Here is a 16,836-nt window from a genome sequence, read left to right on the forward strand (position 1 = left end):
GGTAGAAAGCCAATGCAGGGATCATATCAGAGACACCTTCAAATGGTACTAAAACAAAAGCAGCACAGAGGGACAAATGGGAGCAATGCCAGGCAGAATTGAAGGGAAAGCCAAGAGATCGGAGGAGTGTCAGGTATGGCCCACAAATGCAAGGTATGGGCAGCTCTTGGGATAGATGATTCTTTTCTAAGACATACAGGTGGGCTAGTGGGCAATTTACCTGGGTGGACAGGTTTGTACTTAACCAAGGTGAACCTGAGTCTAGGTGTACATTTGCCCAAGTGAGTAGGTAGAAAGATAGGCTATTTACAGAGACAAATAGATGGATGGGTGTTTACAGGTAGTTCTGCCAAGATCTACTTCAGTGGTCCTCCAGCCTCTGAGAGTTGGCTGCTGACAGCTCACAGCCGCCCCCCATCCAGAAGTACTGTGGAGTGGGGTGAATAGGACCCACCAACAGCAGCCCTAAGAACCCGAGGCAGAATTCTGGCCATGATGGCATGATGCTCAAAAGACTGGTCTCAAGTTGCTTCACATTTATGACGCTCTCCGTGTCTATCTCAGTGCTTCTGGGTGGAATTATATGGAAACTGGCCTCCAACTGAGACTGCCTTCTGCTTAGCTTTCTCCATCCTACCACCTGGTCCTGTTTTGCTTTTGGAGCGATCAACCCTCTCATTTTTCCTGGGATGAAGGAATTGTCCTGAGAAGCAAGATTTTTAGCACTAAAACCAGGACAGGACCAGGCAAACCAGGATGCTTAGTCATCTTACATTTCTGTTGTGTCCCCCAAAGAGGTATGTTGAAGTATTTTTCCTTGGGACCTTATGAATGTGAACTTATTTGGAAATAGGGTCTTTGCAGATGTAATTAAGATGCAAATTAAGATGAAGCCCTACTGAAATAGGGTGAGTACTTAATCCAATATGACTGATGTCCTTATAAGAAGAAGAGAGAGAAAGAGGAGAATGCCATGTGATTACACAGACACACAGGAACAACTCTGTAGAATGACAGAGGCAGAGATTGAAGTGATACATCCACAAACCAAGAAATGCCAAGAATTGCCAGAAAAATCAGAAGCTAAGATAAAGGCATGAAACAAATGTATTCTTAGAAGAGTAGAGGGCACATGACAGCATATAACTGTCCAGAGCCAGGTGGGAATCATTACTTTATTGAATGGAAGAAAGAATATCAGCCAAGGAGGCCCTGCCTACAGGATGTGGAGATAAATTAAAGAATCTAGTATTCCTAGAAACTTAGATAAGCCTAAAAAAAAAGTTTAGAAAGTGTGAGCAGAGTTCTGCTTCAGGTAGTATTGGAGTCACTTATCTTATGGCAATCCTACTATGGAAAATAATAATAAACTCTGAATAAGATAGTTTTAAAATTTTTTTAGTTGGTAGATGGACACAAAAACCATATTTTTATTTGTTTATTTTTATGTGGTGCTGAGGATCGAACCCAGGGCCTCTTAAGTGTGAGACAAGCGCTCTACTACTGAGCTACAACACCCAGCCCCTGAACAAGATAGTTTTAAAAATAACTGCAATGGTTTGGAAGTGGTTTGTCACCTATGGTTTCATATGTTGGAAACTTGGTATTCAGTTTGGCAGTGTAGAAGTATCCTGGAGCCTTTAAGAGATGGAGCCTAGTGAAAATACTGTCAGATATTGGACCCAAGCCCTAGGAAGAAATTGTGGAACCTTAGCCTTTCTGGTCTCATGTTTTGAGATGTGATCTCTTTATTCCACATATGCTCTTGCTGTCATGATGCCATTGACCATGAATCCTCACAAGAGCCACACCAATGCTGGTGTCATGCCCTTGAACTATAAGCTTAATGAACTTCTTTATAAAGTAGCCCACCTCAGTTATTTTGACTTTATTATACTATTGAAAACAGATTAATACAACAATCATCTGAAAACACTGGACACTGAAAAGGCAGAAACTGGAAAGGAATCAACACTGAAAGAAGGAAATGGTGAGTTCCCATTTTTACTAATTTTTACCTAAGGGAAGTAACAGAAAGAGATAGCTAGAAATTAGAAAGAAGCTGAGTATTACAGGTTCAAAGAGTCAGTTGACTTAGATAGACCTCAGGACAACCATGGCATCTGAAAAGTGAGAGGTAAATCACAGAAAGAAATTCAGAAAGGGCAGCTCCCACATTCTACATATAAACTTTGCCAGAATCTTTGGGAACCCCTTGAACTATGCATATACAATGCAAATTCCAAGTAACCCAGCTGAGGCTAAAATATCTGAATGGAGATTTCAGCTGCCTTGTACCACACAGGTGCCAAATTTAAATGTTGAGTTCAGTAGAGCTAACAGCCTGCTAAAACAAAAAAATCAACAAACTTCAGATCAACTTAACAGAAACTAGAGTATCTATACAGATCATCTGCAATATCCACAATAGAATTCAAAATTACTAGACATACAAAGAAACAGAAAACCTGATCCATGTGTAAGAAGAAAAGCAATCAATAAAGACCAGCCCCAGGATGACCCCCTTTTGTGTGTCGGGGGTGGGGGGCATTGGGATTGAATCCAGCGCCTCATGTGTGCTAGACAATTGCTCAACTACTAAGCTACATCCTACAATATTTTTTACAACTTAACTAAGGCATAATGAACACTATAAACTGCATACTTTTAGAATACACACTTTAAAGTTGGGTGTGGTGGCACATGCCTATAATCCCAGTGACTCCAGAGGCTGAGGCAGGAGGATTGCAAGTTCAAAGCCAGCCTCAGCAATTTAGTGAGACCCTATCTCAAAATAGAAAATAAAAAGGGCTGGGAATGTTGCTAAGTGTTAGGGCACCCCTGGGTTTAATCCCTGGTACCAAAAATTAAATGAAGTACACACTTTGATGAGTGAGTTTTGTCATATGTATATAGCCATGAAATCACTACAAAGAAAAGAATTTTTTATTATTGCTAAAGATTGAGCCCAGGACCTCACACATGCTAGGCAAAAACTCTATCACTGAGCTACGTTCCCAGCCTTATTTTTCAATTTTGAAACTGGATCTCACTAACTTTCTGAGGCCAGCTTCAAACTTAGGATGTTGATTGTCCTGCCTCAGCCTCCCAAGTAGCTGGGATTACAGGGCTGCACAATAACTGGGTGAAAAATTACACACACACACACACACACACACACACACACACACACATATATAATATGCATGCACATATTATATTCAATCCCCAGCACTGCAAGTTAGATAGAATGAACAGTTTTATTAATTAGCCTATGGTTAACATGGCCAAATATTGGACAGTTCCTCCCTAAAATCAAGAGTAAGGTAAGGATGTCTATACCACTTCTATTTAATGTTATCCTAGAAATCCAAATCAAGGAAATATATAAAAAATATAGAAGTTATTGCCATAGTTAAATAAGTGTCCTACAAAGGTTCTTGTGTTAAAAGCTTGGTCTCCAGCCTGTGGTGCTACTGGGAAATGGTGAAACCTTTATGTATAATTTTCTTTTGCAGTACTAGAGATTGAACCCAGGGGTACTCTCATTGAACTGCATCCCTGGCCTTTTTAATTTTTTATTTTGAGACAGGGTTTCTCTAAATTGCCTAGGCTATTCTTGAATTTGCAATCCTCCTACCTCCCAAGTAGATGGGATTACAGGCATGTGCCACTGTGTCCAGCTTGAAAATAATTTTTGATTAAAAAATTTTCAAAATACTTTCCATTATATTTACCCTTTTATTTGTTTGTTTGTTTTTTTGAGGTATGGTCTTGCTAAATTGCCCAACCTGGCCTCCAACTTTTGATCCTCCTACCTCAGTCTCCCAAGTAGTTGGGAGATTACTTGGGACATCACCTTGCCCTACCCTCATTCTTTTAATGCCAGCAAGATCTGTAGTTGTATTCCTTGTTCATTCCTGACATTAGTAATTTCTGTTAGTTTTTTTTCTGATTTAGTCTAATTTAAAAATTTTGCTAATCTTTTCAAAGAACTGTGTTTTGACTTGGTTAATTTTCTCTATTGTCTGTTTTATGTATTATTGACAAATACTCTTAGCTTTGTTATTTCCTCCTTTCTATTTAAAAAACCTCTTATTTTACTTTCATATTAATATGGAACCTCTATCATTAATTTTATAACCACTTTTTATAGCCTCTTTTTTTTTTATAGTACTGGGGATTCAACCAAGGGTACTCTACCACCGAGTCTCATTCCTGATGCCCCCTAAAGACAAGGTCTTGCTAAGTTCCTGAAGACTGGTCTCAAATTTGCAATCTTCTTGCCTCAGCCTCCCAAGCTAGTGTTACAGATGTGTACCACTGGTCCTGCTCACCTTAATGTTTTGCAGTCCACTTACAGTTAATATTGTGTCATTTCATATAAAATGTAAGAACATTGAAATCTATTTACTACTCCACACCCCTTGTCTTTTATGTGAGGGTGGCCATACTGTTAGCACAAAGATGAAATATCTTAACTTTTGTTTTATATATCTTTTATGCATACCCATATATTCAGCATCTCTTGATCCTCTTCTTTGTGGAGAACTGAGTTAACATCTAGTACCAGGTCCCTTCAGCCTGAAGACCTTATTTTAGTATTTCTTTAAACACAAGGCTGCTTAATAACAGGTTATCTTAGTTTTGTTTATCTAAAACTAATTTCATTTCACGTTTATTCTGGAAGGATGTGTGTGTGTGTGTGTGTGTGTGTGTGCGCGCACGCGCGCGCACACGTCTGCCTGTGTAGTGTTGGGCTTCAAAGTCAGGGCTTCATGAATGCCAGGTAAACATTATACCACTGAGCCACATAGTTAGACCTGAAAGGATATTTTTTTCAGGTTATAGAATCCTGGGTATATGAGTCTCCCTTCCCTTCCAGCACATTAAAGATGCTGTTCCACTGTCAACTGTCCTCAATCATTTCTTTTTTTTTTTAATATTTTTTAGTTACCAATAGATTTTTTCACTTTATTCATTTATTTATATGTATTGCTGAGGATCAAACCCAGAGCCTCACACATGCCAGCAAGTGTTCTACCACTGAGCCACAATCCCAGTCCATCCTCAATCATTTCTAATGAGAAGTTAGATAACATTTGTATCCTTTCCCTGTATGCATGTACCATTTTTCTCTGGTTGTTTTAAATGTTTACTCTGTATCTTTAGTCTTTGATGTTTATAATATTCTAGGTGAATGGAAAGGCCTTTTTCCTTTTCTTTCTTCCTTTTTTCCTTCCTTTTTCTTTTTCTTTTTCTTTTTTTTTTTAATTTTGAGACAGTGTCTCATTAAGTTGTTTAGGCTGCCCTTGAACTTGTAATCGTCCTGTCTCAGCCTCCTGAGTAACTAGGATTACAAGTATGCACCACTATGTCCAATTTTGGTATAGCTTTTTTGGGGGGGTGTTGTTTTTTGTTCTTTTAATTTTTTTTATAGTTGTAGCTGGACAGAATGCCTTTATTTTATTTATTTATATGCAGTGCTGAGAATCAAACCCTTGCCTCACACATGCTAGGCAAGCACTCTGCCACTGAGCTACAGCCTCAGCCCTGGGGGGTGGGGTTATCCTGTTCAAGGTGAACTGACACTGATGAATCTGTAAATTTCTGTCTTTCATTAAATTTGAAAGAGTTTAGACCATTATTTCTTCAAATATTTTTTCTTCCCTGTGGTAGGCAGAGCAAGAGCCCTTTCAAAGATGTTTTATCTCTAGGCATGGTGGCACATGCCTGCAATCCCAGCAGCTCAGGAGGCTGAGGCAGGAGGAACACAAGTTCAAAGCCAGCCTCAGCAATTTAGCAAGGCCCTAAGTAACTTAGTAAGACCTTATCTCAAAATAAAATATAAAAAGAGCTGGGGATGTGGCTCAGTGGTTAAAGGCCCCTGGGTTCAATCCCTGGTAAAGGAAGGAAGGATCGGTCTTTATATCATAATTTCTTAATCCTGTAAGTGTTACTTTACGTGGCAAAAGAAAGTTTGCAAATGTGATTAAGAATTGAGATAAGGCTTATTTATCCCTGAACTATCTCAGTTGGTCCAATGTAATTACAATGACCCTTACAAGTAGAAGAGAGGGTAGAAAGGGTCAGAATGAGGCAATTGTGAGAAGGACTCATCCTTAATATTGCTGAATTTGACGATGGATGGTGTGCAAGGCCCTGGGTTCCATTCACCACACAAAAAATTAAAAAAATTAAAATATTAATATATGTCCTTATAGTCCCTCCCCGACCAGCTCGCTCCCTCTCTCTCTCTCACACACACACACACACACACACACACACACTCGCACACACAGTACTGGGAACTGAACCCAGGGCCTTGCACATGCTAGATAAGTGCTCTGCCATTGAGTTAAAATCCTAGCCCTTTTTATTTTATTTTGAGACAGGGTCTTACTAAATTGCCTATGATGTCTTTGAACTTGCCATCCTCCCACCTCAGCCTCCCAAGCCACTCCTCAGCCTCCCAAGTCACTGGCATTATAGGCATACACCACTGTGCCTCCTGGACTTCCCAACAAGAGGTGGTATGTCTTTATGTCCCTCCCTTGGATCTGGGATGCCAGTACCTGTGGGCAATGGAGGACCACATCCTTGGGTTTCTCAGGAACTCCACACATTTTGAGCCCCAGAGTCTGATTATCTGTTCAGTTTGCAAGATCCTTGAAGCAGCCTCTGACAAGTTCCTTCATATATATAGTTGTAGATGGAAAAAATGCCTTTATTTTATTTACTTATTTATTATGTGGTACTTAGGATTGAACCCAGTGCCTCACACATGCAAGGCGAGTGCTCTGCCACTGAACTACAACCCCAGCCCCTCTTTCTTAGATCTTAACAAAGGGATTTATACCCATATCATCAGCTTTGTCTTTAGCCTATAATTTCTTGTCAGCATTCTGGACTTGATCTTTGCCCTGAAACTTGTTTTCTAAAAAATATTTCTTTTTCCTTCTTTCCTGGGCTGGGAACCGAATCTAGGCCTCACACATGCCACATGCCACTGAGCTAGACCCCTAGTTCAGTTTATTTTAGTTATAAACTAACACAATAAATGTGATCCTTTTTTGGTGTATAATTCTGTACATCTTAACATATGTACATATTAATGAAACCCTGGCCACCACCAGGACACAGAATTCCCTCATCCTAAAAAGCCCCCTGGCCTTCTTCTCCCACCCTAACTACTGATTTGTTATCCATCACTATAATATTGCCTTTTTCAAAGTTTCATATAAATTAAATCACATAGAACGTGTAATCTTTGATGACTGGTTTCTTTTGTTCAGTGTGATATCTTTGAGATTCATCCATATTTTGTGTAATCCTGTTGCTTTCAGCTCCCCAAGAATCCCTTCTTATATATTGCTGAGTAGTAATTCTTGGAGTGCATTACTACAGTGTGTTTATTCACTTGCCAAGAGATGGACATTGGGTGATTTCCAATCATTTGTCATATGAATAGAGCTACTCTAAACATTCATAAGACAGCATTTCATGAGAGCAGAAACTTTCATCTCTCTAGGGCAAATACCCACGAATGGACCTGCTGGTTTCTATGGTAAATGTATGTTTAATTGTATAAGCTGAATTCTTCATATTTAACAGTACATTCTTTTTAAAAAATTAAAATTAGTTGTAATGGACATAATACCTTAATTAATTTTTTTATGTAGTGCTGAGGATCAAACCCAGTGCCTCACACATGCTAGGAAAACACTCTACTATTGAGCTACAACCACAGCCCCATTCTTTAGCTCAGTCTCTCTCTCTCTCTCTCTCTCTCTCTCTCTCTCTCTCTCAGTCAGGGTCTCACTATGCTGCCCAGGCTACTCTTGAACTCTTGGGCTCAAGTGATCCTCCTGCCTCAGTCTCCAGAATAGCTGGGATTGCGTTGCTTCCACAATTGGCTCCTCTTCTTTTATTATAGGTAGCTAAAAAAGCCAGGCAGCACCTTTCACCTTCTCTCTGGGCATCTTCCTAGCTAGGTCATCATACTCATTTCTATTTTTCTATTCTACTGTAAATGACAATGTTGCTAAGCCTCCTTGCCAGGACGCATCAGCTGTCTCCTTTCCTCTATTGTGAAATAATGTTTTTCTCACTTTAGGGACTCCATTGTCTTTCATGGCAAGGTCTTCCATCTCCTACTGCCCCATCCCAAAGCCAAATCAAATCCACATGTTTTAGTTTTATATTGGCAGTGCCCTGTGTTTTAGTTAGCTTTTGTATTACTATGACAAAAATACCTGACAAGAACAACTTAGTGGAGGAAAAGTTTATTTGAGGCTCACAGTTTCAGAGGTTTCAGTCCAGAGGTGGTTAACTCCATTGCTGCAGGCCCAAGATGAGCAGCTCATCATGAGAAAAGAGCCCAGCAGAGGAAAGCCGCTGAGCTCATGATGATGTCAGGAAGCAGGAGACAGGAGGAGCAAAGGGGCTGCAAGAAAGATAAACCCTTCCATGACATACCCTCAGTGACCCACATTCTCCAGCCATGCCCTACCTGCCTACAGTTACCACCCAGTCAGTCCATTCAAACTAGGATAGAATGATTAGGTTATAGCTCTCACAATTCAATAATTTTACCTCTGAGTATTCCTGCATTAACAGAAACTTGTGGGAGGACACCTCAAATCTAAACTCTAACACCCTACTTCTAGTACCAATACCTTTTCTGGTTCTCTATGGCTACCTAACAGACCACCTCCAAATGAGTACAGTAAAAACATTCATGAACATCTATTACTATTCCCTCTAATAGTGCTAGAGCTTGACTGAACTCAGGTGATTATCACTTCTGGCATGTCATGTAACAGCAGTCTCTGATGGTGGCTGGAACCCAAATCATCATCAAGACTTCCTCACTCACTTGTTGGTGAAAAATGCTGGTCACAGATTGGTATTTCAGCTGGAGCTGCTGGCTAAAACACTTATGCCTGTTGTCTTTTTATGCTTCCTTACAGCAAGCATTCCAATATTAGAAAGAAGAAAGGAGAGGGAAGGGGAGGGGAGGGGGAGAGGAGAGGAGAAGAGAAGAGAAAGAAAACAGAAACCCTGGCTTCAAAAACCATACAATGCCATTTCCGGTGCATTTTATTTGGCTAGAAATGAGTTCAGCCCATTTTTCCTCTTTTGTTTGTTTTGGTTTGGTTTGTGTTACTGAGGACTGAAGCCAGGGGTGCTATACAACTGAGTTAAATCCCCAGCTCTTTTTATTTTTTTATTTTGAGGCAGGGTCTAAATTGCCTAGGCTGGCCTGGACTTTGTGATTCTCCTGCTTCAGCCTTCTGAGCCACTGGAATTGCAGGTGTGCACCACTGTTCCCTGGCTTTTCTTGCCCCCTGCCCCTTTTTGGTACCAGGGATTGAACTCAGGGGCACTCAAACACTGAGCCACATCCCAGCCCTATTTTTGTATTTTAAATAGAGACAGGGTCTCACTGAGTTGCTTAGAGCCTCGGTTTTTGCTGAGGCAGGCTTTGAACTTTCAATCCTCCTGCCTCAGCCTCCTGAGCCACTGGGATTATAGGCATGCACCACCATGCCCAGCTCAGGCTTTTTTTTTTTTTTCAATGGAGCCTCACTGTGTTGCCCAAGCTGGTCTTGAACTTCTGGGCTCAAGCTATCCTCCTGCTTCAACCTCCTGAGTAGCTGGATATATGCTGCTGGGGTCCAAAGTAGATCAAGTAAAGATTCTACCTCTGTTGATATGTTTTTGTTGTTGTTGTTGTTTGCTATCCAGGGGCACTTAACCACCAAGAAACATCTGTAGCCCTTCTTTAATTTTTTATTTTGAAATAGGGTCTCATAAATTGCTTAGGGCCCCACTAAATTGCTGAGGCTGGCTTTGAATTTGTGATTCTCCTGCCTCAACCTCTGAGCCACTGGAATTACAGGTGTGTACCACCACACCTGGCTGTTGATATGTTTTAAAAGAACCACAGTGGGTCATTTACCAAGGGGTACCTGTAGAGGTGGGGAGATAGATAAGAAGGTAGCCCATTTATTAAGGTGGGGAATATCAGGCAAAGATCAGATTTTCAGAAAATCTGGAGCTCATTCCTGGCATGATGACTGGGGAATGTCTATTGGTGATGGAGATGGAGATGTGGAGCAGGCTTTGAGAAAAACTAGCCTGGAACAGAGTAATAAGTCAGGCTTGAAGTGACTCACAAGTTGTTATGAGTCAGTTTCTTGGATGGTTCCTGTAGCTCCAAGGCTGGAGGAAGTCATCAAGAGTAAGAATGGGGAGCGATGAAGGAACAGCCAGAGCTAGGAAGAGGACGACACAGCAGATGTTGCAGTGGTCTTCCTGACTATGGACCCTATTTTCCCTATTCTAGAGAAACTCTTACTTGGGTGAGTAGTCAGTTCCTGTACACCTCCTTGATGTAATTGGGAACTATTTCTGGGCACTATAGTTGGTTTAGGTGCAGGTGTGCAATGTAGTCTTGTGAGGGAGGAAAAGCAGGGAGAGGTTTCTATGATCATCCAAATGGACACATTTGGGAAAAGATGGAAGGTCCATACAGCTGTGGCAGCCATTTTTCAACAATGAGGCAAGCTGGGAGGCCAGGTCACTCACAGAGGTGGCGGCTTTATCTCAGATTAACAAACTCTGGGCACCCTATAATGAACTCTTGTGAGAGAATTGAGCCAGCAAGTTCTATAACTTGAAGTCCAAAGCATCCTTATTGGTCCCAGAATGAAGATGACAAAAAAGCCTAAAAATGGGCTGGCAAGGTAGGAGGAGAGAGGTGTGGATGTGTGCTGCCCTGCAATGGCAGCTAACATCTATGCCCCCCCTCCCAGGGCCCCCATGATCTTAATGGGTTTCTCAACATCTCACACCTCCTAACTGATTGAATCCTAAAAATGACTCCTGATACTTGTTGTTATTATTATTTTCATTATCTGAAGTACTGGGGATTGAACCTAGGGCACTCTACCACTAAGCTAACCCTGTTTAAAAATTTGAGACACAGACTAAATTGCTAAATCTGTTTTTGAATTTACCATCCTCCTGTCTCAATCTCCCTAGTCATTGGGATTATAGGTGTGTGCCACCCAACATGGCTGATAGTCACTATTATCATGCCAGTTTATAGATTAGGAAACCCAAACACAGAGGAATGAAGGAACCTATGGAAGATTTTTTGTGCAGCTAGGAGTTGACTATTGAGTTCAAGTCAGGCAATTTGTTGCTCTTCCTGTGAGCTACACAGTATATTTCCTTTGGAGGTGAAAAGGAGAGTCTTAGGCTGAAGTGCCTGGCTCAGCTGTCCAATGCTCTTTACTTGAAAGTATCCGACCACGTGTAGGTTACCAGCACTGATGGGCCAGATGAACAGGGAATAGTGTGAACAGAGCAGGGATGGCCTAAGAAAAAGAGTGAGGAGGTGGAGAGCCCACCTGAGACAAATTTTAAGCGTAGTGGCTGTGAGGAGGTCATTGATCTACTGGGGAGTGAGGGGCAGGGGGATGTCTTGCTGGGGGAGGGGAAGGGGACTTCTGGGACAGGTGGAAAAGCGGAAGGAGAGACTTCGAATAGGTTAGGAAGGTTTCCCTGACCCAAGAGCGAAGGCAAGAGAATTGGGGTCCACCAGACAGACGGTTTATGGGAATTTCTCCGTGAGGCTGAGACCCGGGGTCCAAAGTAGGTGAGAGGTTTGGGGTAAATGTGAGGTGGGTTTGCGATGAGACTGCCCAAGGTTTGAGGGCCCATCCGAAGATAGATACTAGAAATTTGAAGACCAGGAGTTTGAGCGGCTTGGGTAGGTTTCTCCAGGCGTGCTCACCTGCCATAAAAATGCCTTGAAGGGGACTGGGAGACAACCTAGTCTCGAAGAAGTGCAGCCGTTGGTAGGGCCGTGGCGGGAGGAGGCACTGCGATGCTCTGGAGGCTGCTATCTCGGGGAGTCCTGGGGTTGACTACCTCACCGCAAAAGGAGACCGCCAGGCCCCGTGGGCGGCGGGGAGACAGCTCTCCAATCCTTCCGCTTGCGCTGACGGCCCTGGGTGGACAGGAGGGCGCTGCTGGGGCACAATGCTCCCTCCTTGCCGCCGCCAGCCCCCGCACGCCAAGGCGGAGCAGGCTTTCCCGCCACCGCCGCAATCGAGGATTAGCGTGCTCTGAACCCGAGCGGCGGGATTAGCCCGCATGGACTTGGCGCCCGGTTTGGGGATTACCGCGCGCTCCCCCCCCCCCCGACGTATATATTTCGGCCAGGCAGGCCGGCCGGCCGGGCCGGGCATGGCGGTAGCTGGGGGTGCCGCGAGCCGCAGGGGCCCTGGGCGGCCCTGCCCCTTCTCTATCGAGCATATCCTTTCCAGCCTGCCGGAACGGAGTCCCCCAACCCGGGCTGCTCGACCACCGCAGCCCAGCGGCCAACAGAGCCCCACCGAGCCCGGGGAACTCGGGGCGCCTGAGATTGTGTCCTGCGCCTGTTGTTGCTGCTGTGGACCCCGCGCAGCATCCCGCAGGACTCCGGAGGCGGCTGCCGGGCTGGGTGAGTGGACGCAGGGTGTGAGGGCGGGACGCGGGACCTCTGGGCGCGGAGTAGTGGGTGGGGAGCTTGGCTCCTGCCCTGTGTTTCACAGCGCCCTCGCCTTGCAGGCGCACGGCTACCGTGGCCACTGAGGCTGGGGCCCGCGGCGCCCTTGCCCTTAGCCGCGGCGGCTGGAGGCTCTGCGACTCTCCCTGGTGCTGGAGGCCCAGTCCCACAGCGACGCACTAGGCGCCACCGCACCATCTTCAGCGAGGAGCAGCTGCAGGCGCTCGAGGCGCTCTTTGTGCAGAATCAGTACCCCGACGTTGGCACGCGCGAGCGCCTGGCTGGCCGCATCCACCTGCGCGAGGAGCGCGTGGAGGTGGGTGCGGGGCAAAGCCACTCCGGTAAGCCGACTGCACGCGGGCTGCTGCTGGACGGCTAAAGGGTCCACGGCAAGAGAGTCCGCGCCTCCGGCTTGCATTCTTCTTTTTCAAAGACAGCGTCAGCCCGAGCACCGCCTGGCAGAGTGCAACCCAGCGCAGAAGAGGAAGGAGCCCTCAGTACAGCGAATGGGGCACAGGGCTGGTCCCGGGGCGGGTAGTAGGCGGGGGCATGCGTGTGCTGGAAGATGTAGCTGGAACTGGAGGGGGGAGGCAAGACTGGTTTTCTTTGCAATTATTTAAAACTTTTCTCTCTCCTCTCCCCGCTTTTTTTTTTTTTCCTGTGATAAATGAGGCATTCGTTCATGTTCCAGATTTTGGGAAGTTCAGAAATTCACAAGCTGCATAAGGGGCGTCCTGGTCGCCGCTGGGCAGAGGCTGGGGTGGGAAAGGGTTTTCCATCCTGCATCATGAGCCATTCGTCCCTATCTGCAGCAGATAAGGGAATGTGGTGTACCGCCGCTAAGGTGCTGGCTCTGCAGGCCTAGTCCACCACATCCCTGTGGTTAAGTCCCTACCCAGGTCGGACCCATAGATCTGGCCCTTGAGAGTGGCGCGGGTGGGGGTGGGGGGCACGCGGGTCCTGGGAGTCCCAGCAGTTCCTTCTCCTCTTCCTCCTCAGGTCTGGTTCAAGAACCGCAGGGCCAAGTGGAGACACCAAAAGCGCGCATCAGCATCAGTGTCAGCGAGGCTCCTGCCCGCGACCAAGAAACCTCCCAAGGAGAGATGCTGATGGGTCTGGGAGCTACTCTTGATCTTGACCATGATCTTTGGGGTTCACAAAGAGAGGAGAGACTTACTTGAACAGGAGCTAGGAGAACACTGCGGCCTCTTCCATCAGTCTCCACAGCTTCCTACAGTGTGGAGCTAGTGCTGGGGTGCCAGTATATGTGTGTCTGGTGTTAACTGCCCCATAGAAGAAGTGGACAGCAAGCACCTGAGTGTTCTGTCTTCCCCAGTGGCAATAAGGTAGGAACCAGGAAGGTTCTCTTGGGGTGGAGTGGGGCAAAAGAGCAACAGCTTCCTCAACCCCCACTCACCACACAGAAAGGCATTGATTTCACCCCAGAATAGGAAATACCACTTGTCAACACCTGCATCTAGAATCCTCCCCAGAGGAGTCTCCCTCCCTACCCCTGGGCGGGCTGGATTCCCTCCTCTCCTCATGGGGACATGGGCCCCACAGACCTGGTCTTCCACTCTCCTGGGGCTGGATGGTGGTGTCTGCACAGTCCTGGGCTTGCTGCCACCTTGCATGTCCTGTGCTGGGCCTTGGTGTCTGGACCTGCAGAATAAGAGGGTTGGATGAGGTAATTTTCAGAAGCTTTCTCACCTGCTCCTTATAGTGATATCAAGAAATAAACAAAAACTACAAATACCACAGAAGCAGTTCAGAGTCCCAGATCTGCCCTGGCTCCATTTCTACATCCAGGAGAGAGCTACCTCTACTGTCTCTTTCCAGGGAATGGGGAATTAAAGTCTTTTGTGGGAACTCAGCCCAGTAGGTCTGCAGTCCCTATTCCAGGTGCCCACAACAGAGGAGACTGGCTCATGGAAGGTGGCTAGACTCTCTGTGGGCCTGCTTTGTCCTTTAAGTGCTTCATGGACAAGGGTCCTTGGCTTCCTCCCTCTGGGGATTTCCATGCAGCAGAGTTTACCTCCCTTTCAATGGTCAACCTCTGCCATCTAGGGTAGGGCAACACAAGGTTGGATTGAGGTGATACCACACACATGGCCTTGGGAAATATCTGCTTTCTCCTCTACTATTTTGGCCCCAGGATGAAGGAAAGTGTAAAACAAGACTTCCATTTCTTCACGTGGACTCATGCAGTGTGCCAGAGGCACCTAACACTTCATCTGGCTTGAGCACTTTGTTTTCTCTTCTTATGGGTCCTGGAGATTGTGGGGAGTGATATCTACAAGAGACACTGTTCATTCATAAAAGCCAGACAATGGAAGCTAGGGCTGAAGCTCCTGGGGCTCTCTAGGGATGACCGGTTCAGATAACACCAAGAAGGTACCATATCTCCCAGCCAGAATGGCCCCTGAACTGCTGGGTACCTCCAGGACAGGCATTCTCACCACACACTGGGCTGTCACAAAACTTCTTCCTGAATCCCGGCCTTGCTCTTGAAGATTTCAAGGTGAACAAGACTGTGTCCTGGTCAGCTCCCCTGCAGCCTGGGGCACCACCATGTTGCTGGGTGATGTGTCTCTTTTCCTCCTTGGCTGAACAGCCATTTATCACTGTGTAGGGCAATGACAACCCGAGCTTGCCTGAACTACACCTTCCATATGCTGCTGCTCTCCTGAGCTGTTTCCTCCCTATCTAATTGCTCCTTGGCAAGCTGAACCCCTTCAAGTTGACGACTGATATAAGCATTCTTGAAATTTAGTCCCAAGTGCTCCCCTCTTCTTTTATTGGTTTCCTTTTCCACCCTCCACCCCCATCTCTCTGCCACATTCACATTACTAACCCAGGCCTCTTCCCTGAGCTAGATATTTATATCAAATTTCCCCCCTAGCTATTCCATCAGGAAGCCCACAGTCTCATCAAGGTCACATTGTCTATAGTAAGCAAACCAGCTGCATAAGCCAGAGAGGTAATAATCGTCCAACTGCTCTTTGTCCCTCACCCACCATACCCATCCGAACAGCCAGTCGATTTTACTTCCAAATAAATACATAGATATAACTCAGAATCTACCTTCTTTTCAGTTCCAACTGCACTAATCTGATGTAAATTACTGTCACTTCTCACCTTGACCATTGCTGCAATCTCCAACTTTGTCTATCTGTACCTACTTTGGCTCCCCCTTAATTCAGAATAAAGGTAAAGCTCCTCACTAGAACTCATGAAGCTCTGTGCAGGCTGGCTCTGCCACTCCAGTGTCATCTCACACCTCACTGAACTCTGTCTGTGTATGGCAAAGGTCTGCTTTGGGATTTGCCTTGCTCCCTTCCACCACTGGGCCTTTGTATATGCTCTTCCTGTTTCATTGGTTCAACAATGCCTGTCCATTCATCTTTTGGATCTGCAAAAACTTTCTGCCTGGAGAAATTTCCCTGACTTGCCTCACTAGGTCAAGATTCCCCAAATAAAAAAATTTTCTTGCATTGCCATAGCTTCTATTTTAGATTTGTTTGTAGAATGATCTAAATAGTTTCTCTCCTCCTCATTGGACTGTTAGCTTTAAAAGCAGGAACATCACCATGAAGTCCTCAATGAGTCCATATGAATGAATGGATGACCACATATTGAAAAAGCAAAATTCAACTAAATCATTCTTGGGGCAGAATTTGTTCACTTGACATAATTCACAAAAAAACCTCCCTTTTGGAAGGAATTCCTGAAAAATGCTTAGGTAATTTTCTGTTCCATTTCAGTGAGAATTGGCTTTCTTCTGGAAGACCACTCTGGTATTTAGGGACCTCCTGTAACCAGACATTTCTTTATTGAACAACTTTCTTATTCTTTGTTTTCATTAATCTTTTGTTAGATAACTACCAAGAAAGAATTATCTTGGGTTTTTTTGCATAAAGTTTAGAACGTGTATATAATTAAGTTTTCTGATGAATGTGGTTTTGTTAACACACTGAAACATATACAGTGATTATTGGTGACAAATCCAGAGCCTTTTGATTTCCCCCAAGCTGAAATTTCTCACGTTAGCATGAACAAATCAAACAGTCCCCACCACAGCGCCCCCTCGTGTCCACAGATCAGTCAGGCATGAATGATGCGGGGCGGGAAAAAAGACTACAACTCCTATGAGAGCCCGCGTTAGTAATGACGTCACTACGGAGCGCCGACGGATGCTAAAAAAGCACTGCTTCCCTATTGGCTGACTGTTGGGAGGCGCTGGCAGAAAAGGTGCTCCCTCCGCCCCATACCCT

General features: G+C 45.0%; 1 protein-coding gene across 3 annotated transcripts; it reads left to right on the top strand.

Annotated features, from left to right (window-relative positions):
• Positions 1-11,744: 11,744 nt before the first annotated feature.
• On the top strand, positions 11,745-16,835 carry GSC2 (goosecoid homeobox 2). Of its 3 annotated transcripts, none has more exons than XR_014020869.1 (4): positions 11,745-12,517; positions 12,625-12,878; positions 13,562-13,908; positions 16,662-16,835. XR_014020869.1 is itself a non-coding variant. In XM_081284502.1 (3 exons), the coding sequence occupies exons 1-3, from the start codon at positions 12,169-12,171 to the stop codon at positions 13,670-13,672; spliced, it is 714 nt and encodes a 237-aa protein (XP_081140628.1). In that variant the 5' UTR covers positions 11,745-12,168; the 3' UTR covers positions 13,673-14,702. The 3 variants fall into 3 exon arrangements, 1 of the variants encoding a protein (XP_081140628.1); XR_014020870.1 differs by lacking the exon at positions 16,662-16,835 and adding an exon at positions 14,718-15,081; XM_081284502.1 differs by lacking the exon at positions 16,662-16,835 and having other exon boundaries at positions 13,562-14,702.
• The last annotated feature ends 1 nt before the right edge of the window (position 16,836 follows it).

The sequence above is a fragment of the Spermophilus citellus genome (assembly GCF_964194105.1).
Source record: "Spermophilus citellus genome assembly, chromosome: 3".
NCBI classification, from domain to species: domain Eukaryota; kingdom Metazoa; phylum Chordata; class Mammalia; order Rodentia; family Sciuridae; genus Spermophilus; species Spermophilus citellus.